The 11,247-nt window shown below is 46.6% G+C and overlaps 1 protein-coding gene across 2 annotated transcripts in view; it reads right to left on the reverse strand.

Moving 5' to 3' along the window:
- LOC110486406 (protein shisa-9) overlaps positions 1–6,876 on the reverse strand; it is a 78,361-nt gene extending 71,485 nt beyond the window's left edge. Inside the window, exon 1 of one of the 2 annotated variants that reach the window (XM_021557985.3) lies at positions 4,037–6,876. In XM_021557985.3, the coding sequence (XP_021413660.2) occupies positions 4,037–4,578 (542 nt within the window). In that variant the 5' untranslated portion in view covers positions 4,579–6,876. The remainder of the gene's footprint in view (positions 1–4,036) is intronic. The other variant, XM_021557986.3, reaches the window with a different exon arrangement.
- Positions 6,877–11,247: the final 4,371 nt, after the last annotated feature.

Here is an 11,247-nt window from a genome sequence, read left to right on the forward strand (position 1 = left end):
TGTTTCCGTGAAGTGCACACAGAATCAATTATTATGAACACGTGTGTTTGTGTGTGCATGTGTGCATGTGTGAGCGGGTGGGTGTCCACAGAAGGTAAACAGAAGGCTGTGAATGGCTGCTCCTCACTGGAACCAGTTTTTGCACTCAAGCCTAAAGTCGTTCACCTGTTGGCATCAGTGTTCACACCAGAGTACAGTGTTCACACCAGAGCCATAATGGCTCTGCCCTCGCATGGATTCCTCTGTAGAGTTTCTGTTTTCAAGCCTCAATATATGGATGGCAGTGTTTGTCCCCAGGAAACAATATTTCAACCCCTCACTGTCTCTGTTGGTTTGCTGTTGCTCACTGAGTAGATCCACAAATCAGACGAGCTCCTGGCCGTCAGTGAATCACTGTCTAAGGCCTCTTATTTTCCAATAGAGCGGTATCGAGCACCAAAGTACACTCAGTGCGCAGTTACTGACATGAAGTGACGGACAGTGGCCTCAGTCCCAAGGGACAACAAGGCCAGCCGCAGACGATGCATGGCTCCAAACAAGCGCCCATGCATTATTAATTGGAATAAGTTTGATTCTTTCTTTCGCTCAGCTACACCGAATGCGGGGGCTCATAAGATAAAGAATTTGGTCTGACTCTGCACTGCGGGAGGGAGGTTATTTTGTTGTTCGAGAAAGCATCAAAGTGTTAATTTGGGTTTTTGTGTTAAGTGCGTAGTGGAAAATAATAGGGCATAGAATGTTGTTTTACATATGCATCAGGGACGTCTGTGGAGAAAGAGGTGACAGTATTCATAATGTTAAATCCCCTGTTGAAGACTATACTGGAGGAATATTCTTCACATCAATAGTTTAATTTTAATTTGTGAAGGCAACCACACATTTTTTTCTCTGTTTTCAAATATTTGCATATTTTTTTCTGTCCTGCTGGCATTGGTTTTGCCTGATGACTCACCCTGCATTGAATTCCACTGCTCTATCGATCACTACATACATTCAGTTTAAAACCTCCATCCTAAAGTCATTTGTGTGACTTCAAAATGAGGGGCATTGTACAAAAGAAATCAGCGATTGGATCGTCTCTAACAAGTCTGACCAATCAGAGTATCAAATTTGATAATGTCATCATGTAGGCCGGCTCTGGCCCAACCCATCATTGTCTGGGACCAATCAAAGCGGTCAGAGTGTGTTTGCAATCTAGAAATCGTCGGGGAGGGAAGCAAATCCAGACTCATCGTGGAGAAGAAACATCAGTTGGGCAGAGAGATGTGGATGGTTAGCCAGGCACCCATTGGCTATGAATGATCAAGAGCAGTGGTGGGAATTGTTAGAATAGTATTCTAAGTATTGGCTGTTTAGATTCCTGGTGGGTCAGGCTGCTGCCGTGCCCTTGAGGATAAGCTGAATTGCTCAAGGTGAACATCCAGCCGCATTAATGGTATAGGCTTTGTAAAGGATTTAAACAGGTGAGCCACTCACTGGTAGGTAAAAGCATCTTGTAAGCACACAGGACATGAAATTACATTTCTTAAAGCTGGAGACAGAGCTGAAATATTTCACCCTTCAAACTATGAAATGTTTTGTCCTCATCGAGGGACTAAGCCTGCTGTGCTGCACATACAACCTGCTAGAAACGTCAGGAGCTAATGGTGTGGGCCATAAATCCCCTCCAGTTCGATATCTGAATCTGGAGGGAAACGCAAAGCACTCTCTCCCAACTCATCCACATCAGACTAAGCCATGCACGAGATTAGCAGAGTTGAAGTTGGCTTGGCACATTAATAATTCTCTACCCGAGCAGGAATCAGCGCATTAAAGGACATGATGCATGTTTTATAGCTCTGTGTAGCATTTCACTCAATGTGTGCTGGAGACTATGAGGCTCGCTATGAGGGAACAAACACATGTACCCGCTCAGGAACCCTGGTGCAGGGGAACTGTGGTGCAGGGGAACTGTGGTGCAGGGGGACTGTGGTGCAGGAGAACCGTGGTGCAGGAGAACAGGGCTGCAAGGAGGCCTGGGATGCGGTTCAAACGCAAGAGGTTTGAATAAAAATGGTGATAGAACTACTGAGGGAATGATGGGATATGTGTCTTGCAATCAAAGCAAGCAGTGGTACAGTGATGGTAAACTCTCCCAAGCTGAGCAGTACTAGGCCTATAAAAACACTATCTCACACAAGTACAGTATCAGTCAAAAGTTTGGACACACCTACTCATTCAAGGATTTTTCTTTATTTTAAATATTTTCTACTTTGTAGAATAATAGTGAATACACCAAAACTATGAAATAACACATATTTCATGTTATAACCAAAAATGTTTTAAACAAATCCAAATGTATTTCATATTTGAAATTCTTCAAAGTAGCCAATTTCACAGGTAGTTTCACAGGTAGTTTACTACATGATTCCATATGTGTTATGTCATAGTTTTGATGTCTTCACTATTATTCTACAATGTAGAAAATAGTAAAAATAAATAAAAACACTTGAATGAGTAGGTGTGTCCAAACTTTTGACTGGTACATCACACTTACATTCTTTATCTTAGAAACATGTCCAACTTAGAAAGTATGAATGATCAATTTCACAGGTAGTTTACTACACTTTCAACAATATAATATCTGATAACAGAAAACTGTTCTTAAAATGTGTGCTCATCTTACTCAATCTCCCATCCATACTGTGCTATAGTATACAGCATTCAATAACATTCAGCTGTTGAAAGGCATTTTGAATAAATAAAATCAATTACTCCTTGAATGCACAACAAACACCAGACATATTCTGTTACGCTGTAAGAAAGCTTTACCGCAGGATACACACACACACACACACACACACACACACACACAAGCACCACACACACACACACACACACACACACACACACACACACACACACACACAGAGAGTGAGAAGCAAATTCCAGATGCAGTACCCCTGTGATGAGCCACTCACAGCACAACTAAAGAGATTGGCCTTGAATGACAGTTTCCCACAGACAACTGTCTCCTTCCCTCTAATATATCACAGATCTAAAGGCCCTGTTTCATACTAATGATCATACCCTTTCTGATATCAAATCATATCCATCTATTCTCTTCAACTTAGGCTCAAGAGATTCATTCAGGAATATCTTAAACACTTTGGAAAGTCATAGTTTATTAAAGTATGTTTTTGTTCAAGTAATGTAATTAAAACTATCCCCAGGCATCTCCAATGTTTGTGTGCGTGTTTTAGCCGCCCACAACCTTGAAATTGGGGTCTCAGTGAATCAATGGGCCCAGTGACTGGGACAACTGGCTGACTGACCTGATTGGGTTTCTCCCTGCTGATCAATAAGATACCACCCTCTGCCCCTCTCTCTGTCCCCCTCCCCCACATCCCGCCTGTTGTAGGATGGCAGGACGCCTTCATCGAGTCTCGTAAAAACAACCCTGCACACTATGGTAAATCAGGGGAAATTATGGCTGCCCAGCCTCACGCTCCAATGGATTGCCTTTCCATTCCCCCCGCCTTTGTCATTGGGCTCATCAATACTGCAGATGACTCGGGTATTGGAGGCTCCTGTCTCTCTCTCTCACCCTCTCAGCCCTGCAGCTTGTCTCCTCTGAGAAAACAGAGCCTGCGAGGGTGTGACTGGGCCCTCTTTTCTCTCAATAATAATACTGGTGTGGTTGAAGTCCTCCTCCCCCAATTGAGAGATCCGGTAATTACTTGTATTAACACCATCCCTGTGGTCTAATTCTTAACAACCAATAGTACGGCCAGTCACACCCAGCACTCCCTTCACTTTCGCTGAACTAGAATTAGCCCTTGGCAGTGCGCCAGCCAGCGCATGTCAATAGTCCACCAAAAAAAAACAGCTCGAATTCCCTCACAGTGTACTCGAAGCCATAGTCTGGGCTCTCCACAAATAGCTTTACGCAAACACTCCATGTTCACACCTATTATCGCTTGTAAGAACACAACCACATCCACCTTGCCCCCAGCTACCCCGTCCCACTGGCCCATGACCCCTGCTACTCTCTTACCTAGAGTTGGTCATGTCTGTCTGGCCACCTCTGCTCTTCTCCAGGCCCAGCTTGGTGAAGATGCCCACCAGCACCATGATGGCCACCACGCCACAGATGATGTAGACGATCATGTGGGTGCGGTCTCGGTCGGGCTCCTCCTGCACCTCAGTGACGGGGGCTGCCGGCTTGCCGGTGTTGGCCCAGACGGGCGTGTCGTAGTTGGAGCAGGACTCCTGCTCCAGGCTGTGCACCTTGAACTGGCAGCAGAAGCGGTAAAAGCAGGAGCCGCAACAGAACAGGTAGACGCCAGCATTGCAGTTGAACGGTGGGTCCCATTGGCCCATGACGTCGTAGTAGCCCCGGCAGCGGCTGCCTATCATCGGGATGGTCTGGTCCTCCGCTACCGGAGTGGCCAGCGTAGCCTCCAGAGAATTAGAGGTGGCTGCCGTCTGGTTGGTGGCCTGGGCATCGGCCCCAGCCTCCCTAGAGTTCTGGCCCAGTGAAGTGAAGCCCAGCAGAAGGCTGAAGGCGAGGCAGATGAGCACAGAATGGGCAGCCATGTTTGATACCTGTGGATGCTGCTTCTGTTCAGTTGCTGAAGTGTCTCAAAGCTGGTGCAGGCCAATTAACACCAACTTCAGAAATGCAGGCTTCTTTACTGGCCAAAAAAAACTGACATGGAAAAATAGCCTTTTCGGTATTTCATACACTAGAGATTTGAAAAGGAGTTGAGAGCTTATGGATTAGCCTATATTCATAGCAGCTGCCTGAAAGAATAAGAGCTTTCAATTACCTTGCTGAGAGTTATTACGACACTCAGGTACAGGAGGCTCAGTGTGAAGTAATAAATTGCCATCAAGAAGGGGGATGAGCAAGTAAGTGAAACAAACTAACCCCAAATCTTAACCTGCTCCTCACAAATGAGTCCCCAGTGATTCAGTCCCAGACTCAGACACACAGTTCTGGCAGCGTTGCAAAAATACCGCCCTTTTCTGCCAAATGTCAATAGCAGATGTGATCTGAAATCTGGAGCACCTCCAGATTAGGAGGTGTCACCCAGAAATGAACTGGCCCGTGGCATTTAAAAGAAATCTCACCACAATAGGAAAAATGTTATCCGTAAACCAGAGAGATTTGGAATCCCAACAGCGCCAGCAGAAAAGCAGATTCCTCAAGGCTCCAAGCTCCTTTCTGTAAACGTCTTCATTTAGGAGAGGGACACACAGATTTTAATAATTGCCCTGCCAAGCATTAATCAATGCTGAAGTGGAGGAAACGGCAAAGCACTGAAACTTCTAGATAATCCACTTGTCATAATCTATAAATATGTTAGTTGTTGATATTCACCTCTCAGATTATCTTGCCTCTAGCAACTGCCTGGTCTCCACCTGAATGTTCATTTGATTCTTTGTTATTTTTCTTGTAGACATTTTGAATCCCTTTGCTAAGTGAAACATGATGCTCTCATTCCTTTCCTTTCCAGATGTGCAATTCCAGTTAGATACTATTCTACAATTGGTCTTCAATATTGTATTATGCCCAGAAAAAAAAGGTATGTGGGTTTTTGTTTCCACCCCCTCCAGTGAAAGCACAGTCTGTAGTTCTTCAATATTGTCCTACGAGATCTAAACTGAAATGATGATTTAGTCCAGACTTAAAAGCAGTCCTCAGCACCTGAGGCAGGCAGCCTTTATCCCACACGCTCACACACACATGCACACACTCTCACAGACACACACACACACACACACATTCAAATCCATAGGCGACAGCGCTCCGTCAGTGTCAGTTTGGCTTAATGGGTTTAGAGGGATGGGGGTCCAGTCACTCTCTGTTGTTGTGGGTTTCTCTTGGTGCTGTCGGTTCGGCTCCACACCACACCTGAGAGGGAACCTAAAAGGATGGGGTCACCAATACAGCTCTGCTGCCAGACAACTACAACCCCACAAGTGCTACCAAGCAGGGGATAGGGGAATGACAAGGGCAGCGTGCTGAACAATCCCCCCAGCCTGTGGAGTCTAGTCCAGTCCTCCCTAGTCTAAATTTATGAGAAGCTCACTTTTGAGCGAACATGTGGTGTAATTACATTTCTACGTAGTGTCCCACTTCTTTACTGTAGTCCCTTCCTTGTTTTCCTTGTCTTTGTTTATTTACCACGACTCCATAATCCCTCTCTGCTGCTTTTTGTTGTTTCTTGCTCTCTGCTTTCTTCTGTCTTCCTCACTTACCTCTCCCTCTTTCAGACACAACTAAAGAGCAGGCTTTCTGCCGCGTTACTGCTGTGAATACAGGAGGGTATTACTGAGCCTGTGGACTGCGGTCCATGCAACACACCCAAGCCTCAACTCCCCAGCCTGTTCCAAGGGCAGGATAACTGGAGAGGCGACAACAAAAGGCAATGCAAAATCCTGTTTTCAAGAAGCCTTCAAAAATGGGACTGCAGCAAAGCTGTTTGTGTTGTTTGTGGTCTTTTATCACGCTCATTTGCAAAAAGCATTAATATGCAACAGTTTTACCAAATGCTGCACATTAAAGCAGTCTTCCAATTGTTATGCAAGGGACCTCAACACAGTCCTTCCCCCAAAGCAGCTTCTGTGAAAACAGGCATAATTTGATATATATGTATAGGAATTTTAGATATATATCACATGTATGTGTTTTCTCTGTTTCTTTGCTTATGGAATTCTCCAACAGAAATTGGATGAAACAGGATAACCAACAGCAGTAGGATGCTTTTTTTCATTCCATCCCCTCTTTGCTTTTCTTCAGACGTGTATTCCTCTGTTTCCCTTGTCCCTCGCACAGAGCTTCTTTATCCCGTCTCCGTTGATGTTGCACTACTGTGCTCTGGCAGGACTAAATGCTCACACGCTCTCTCCCTCGCTCTCTCTCTCTCGCTATCTCTCACTCGCTCTCGTGAGCGAATGAGCGCACCTCTCTTGCTGACTCCCCCTCCCCCCCTCTCTCTGTCACTGACACCCTCCTCCCTAGGCTGTGTCCCATGTTTTTTGTACTCTCTCCTTCCAAATCTCTCTCTTTACATCTTTCCCCTTCTCTCTTCCTTTCTCTCGTTCTGTTCTCTTTTGTTTTTTTATCCCCTCATTTATTTTTACCCCCTGTCTAACCTTTTCTGTTTACCTTGCCTCCATCCTCTATCCCTATCCATTCCCCCTCTCTCTTTTTAAACCCCCCTCGGTTCAACAGATGAGTGCAGTGGTGCTGACTGCATGTGTCCATGTGTGAGCGTGAATTTGCTAATGCCTATGCACCCTCCTGGTCTTTGTGTGAGCGTGAATTTGCTGATGCCTATGTACCCCCCTGGTCTTTATGTGAGCATGTCTCTAACATGTGCTGCAGGATTTGATTTAGTGAGGGAGTGAGAGAGAGAGGAGAGGGAGGGGGTGAGCAAAGGAGAGTGGAGGGAGAGGGAGAGGGAGAGGGAGAGAGGGAGAGGGAGAGAGGGAGAGGGGGAGAGGGAGAGGGAGAGGGAGAGGGAGAGGGGGAGAGGGAGAGGGAGAGAGAGAGAGATTTATATATATAAATAAATTATTAAATAACGGAACAGGGACTGGAGAGCAGGCGGAGAGGAATTATTAGATTGCAGGAGGGATGGATTGGAGTTGGATTAAGGAAAGGAGAAGGAATAGATGGAGAGTGAGAGGGAGCAAGCCAGGTAGTAGAGGAAGGGAAGATAGATAACAGACGAAAGAGTGAGAGACAAGGTGGCGTGGGAGATTAGAGAAAAGGAGATAATTGAAGGCTAGGAAAATGATATTCTGCAGGAAAGGCAGAGAGCAAGGCCTGAGAGATTAGGATGAAAAGAGAGGGACAAAGAGAAAGGAGAGAGAGATGCAAAATTGTATGAATTTGAAATAATCCCTGATTTAATGTAGTACATGAACTAGATTTGGTAGAAGAAGCGCCGTTGGGTCTTCTTCGTGTGTTCTAGGCGAATATGCATCCTCATCAGAATACATAGCAAAATAGCGAAGGGATGCTGCTAAATATTTTATTCTGTTTCAAAGCTGTAGACATTATACTCCTTTTGAATATTCATATTTTCCTTTTTTTCCCTCTTATTTTGTTTAATTTCACTGCCCTAGTCTTCTTCTCTCGCTGTATAGCTGCATCTCTCCATCTATTTCTTTCTCTCTTTGAGCTACTGTCGTTTCGCCTACCCATCACTATTCCCTGCACAGCATCTCCTTCTGTCTCACCCTTACCAACCCTCTTTTCCCAAATTCACTTCGGATTTTTGGCAGAGCGCATACAGACATACACACACTAAGGCACTCTGGCACACACACATGCACACACACAAACTCCGCAACATGCAGTCATATACCCTCTTTCTCCAAGTCTCACATCTCCTCCATCTCATCCACCTCTCATTTTCTTCTCTGACTTCAAATCAAATTTTATTGGTCACATACACATGGTTAGTAGATGTTAATGCGAGTGTATTGAAATGCTTGTGCTTGTAGTTCCGACCGTGCAGCAATATCTAACAAGTAATCTAACAATTTCACAACAACTACCTTATACACACAAGTGTAAAGGAATGAATAAGAATATGTACATATAAATATATGGATGAGCGATGGCCGTGTGGCATAGGCAAGATGCAGTAGATGGTATAGAGTACAGTATACATATGAGTTGAGTAATGTAGGGTATGTAAACATTATATAAAGTGGCATTGTTTAAAGTGACTAGTGATACATTTATTACATCCAATTTTTAATTATTAAAGTGGCTAGAGACTTGAGTCAGTATGTTGGCAGCAGCCACTCAATGTTAGTGATGGCTGTTTAACAGTCTTTTGGCCTTGAGATAGAAGCTGTTTTTTTTGGGGGGGGGGGTTATGGGTCCTGGAGGGCAGGTAGTTTGCCCCCGGTGATGCGTTGTGCAGACCGCACTACCCTCTTGATAGCCTTGTGGTTATGGGCGGAGCAGTTGCCGTACCAGACGGTGATACAGCCCAACAGGATGCTCTCGATTGTGCATCTGTAAAAGTTTGTGAGTGTTTTCGGTAACAAGCTAAATTTCTTCAGCCTCCTGAGGTTGAAGAGGCGCTGTTGCGCCTTCTTCACCATGCTGTCTGTGTGGGTGGACCATTTCAGTTTGTCCGTGATGTGTACGCCAAGGAACTTAAAACTTTCCACCTTCTCCACTACTGTCCCGTTGATGAGGATAGGGAGAGGTCCATGATCATCTCCTTTGTTTTGTTGATGTTGAGTGTGAGGTTATTTTCCTGACACCACACTCCGATGGCCCTCACCTCCTCCCTGTAGGCCGTCTCGCCTGTAGGCCGTCTCGTCGGTAATCAAGCCTACCACTGTAGTGTCGTCTGCAAACTTGATGATTGAGTTGGAGGCGTGCTGGGCCACGCAGTCATGGGTGAATAGGGAGTACAGGAGAGGGCTGAGAACGCACCCTTGTGGGGTCCCAGTGTTGAGGATCATACTAGACTGTAGGTCTAGTGTGAAATTGCCTGCAGTAAGAAAGTATGCTGTTGATAAAGACGTCAGGCAATGTTGCTGTTCTGTGAAATATTGCACTCGTGTTTACTGCTGCCTGCAATTATCTATTGAGATGGAGGGGGGAGAAGGAGTGAGGGAGGAGTGGAGAGAGGGAAAGATGAGATGGATGGTGCGGCAGAAAGATGGAATGGTAGGAGGGGGTGGGGGGGTAGAGGGCAGAGAGGGTACAGGCTAGATGAGAGTTCTCTCTTTAATCATTTTATTATTTCCGTTCACCGGGTCTGATAGCACCCCTGTGGCACTCATATTTCTTTTAGCCTGGTTTTGCCTTTGCAGCACACATTGTACCAATCTGCTCCCATCAAAAAACCCTCCTAAACAGAGAGTGGAGAGCTGTTCCTGTTGCATGCTGGATCTCCCCCTCTCATCGCTCTAAATAAAAGATGAATGTCAAAATATATTACATGTCATCATCATTCCTTTTTCCATCCCTCTGTATTCATCTCGCTCCCTCCACCCGCTGTCCCCTATGTCCACTATACAGTACCTCTTAATCCTCCCCATCCTGTCTATCTCTCTTTCGCTCTCCCCTTCTCTCTCCCCTCTCTCCCTCTGTCTCTGTCACTCTCTCTCCCTCTGTCTCGGTCGCTCTCCCTCCCTCTGTCTCTGTCACTCTCTCTCCCTCTGTCTCTGTCACTCTCTCTCCCTCTGTCTCTGTCACTCTCCCTCCCTCTGTCTCTGTCACTCTCTCTCCCTCTGTCTCTGTCACTCTCCCTCCTTCTGTCTCTGTCGCTCTCCCTCCCTCTGTCACTCGCCCTCCCTCTGTCTCTGTCACTCTCCCTCCCTCTGTCTCTGTCACTCTCCCTCCCTCTGTCTCTGTCACTCTCCCCCCTGTCTCTGTCACTCTCCCTCCCTCTGTCTCTGTCGCTCTCCCCCCCTCTGTCTCTGTCACTCTCTCTCCCTCTGTCTCTGTCGCTCTCCCTGCCTCTGTCTCTGTCACTCTCCCTCCCTCTGTCTCTGTCACTCTCCCTCCTTCTGTCTCTGTCATCATCATTCCTTTTTCTATCCCTCTGTATTCATCTCGCTCCCTCCACCCGCTGTCCCCTATGTCCACTATACAGTACCTCTTAATCCTCCCCATCCTGTCTCTCTCTCTTTCGCTCTCCCCTTCTCTCTCCCCTCTCTCCCTCTGTCTCTGTCACTCTCTCTCCCTCTGTCTCGGTCGCTCTCCTTCCCTCTGTCTCTGTCACTCTCTCTCCCTCTGTCTCTGTCACTCTCCCCCCTCTGTCTCTGTCACTCTCCCTCTGTCTCTGTCGCTCTCCCTCCCTCTGTCTCTGTCACTCTCTCTCCCTCTGTCTCTGTCGCTCTCCCTCCCTCTGTCTCTGTCATTCTCCCTCCCTCTGTCTCTGTCACTCTCCCTCCCTCTGTCTCTGTCGCTCTCCCTCCCTCTGTCTCTGTCACTCTCTCTCCGTCTGTCTCTGTCGCTCTCCCTCCCTCTGTCTCTGTCACTCTCTCTCCTTCTGTCTCTGTCACTCTCCCTCCCTCTGTCTCTGTCGCTCTCCCTCCCTCTGTCTCTGTCACTCTCTCTCCCTCTGTCTCTGTCGCTCTCCCTCCCTCTGTCTCTATCGCTCTCCCTCCCTCTGTCTCTGTCACTCTCCCTCCCTCTGTCTCTGTCGCTCTCCCTCCCTCTGTCTCTGTCGCTCTCCCTCCCTCTGTCTCTGTCGCTCTCCCTCCCTCTGTCTCTGT

Source organism: Oncorhynchus mykiss, chromosome 13 (assembly GCF_057628025.1).
Source record: "Oncorhynchus mykiss isolate SJ-2025 chromosome 13, ASM5762802v1, whole genome shotgun sequence".
Classification (NCBI taxonomy): domain Eukaryota; kingdom Metazoa; phylum Chordata; class Actinopteri; order Salmoniformes; family Salmonidae; genus Oncorhynchus; species Oncorhynchus mykiss.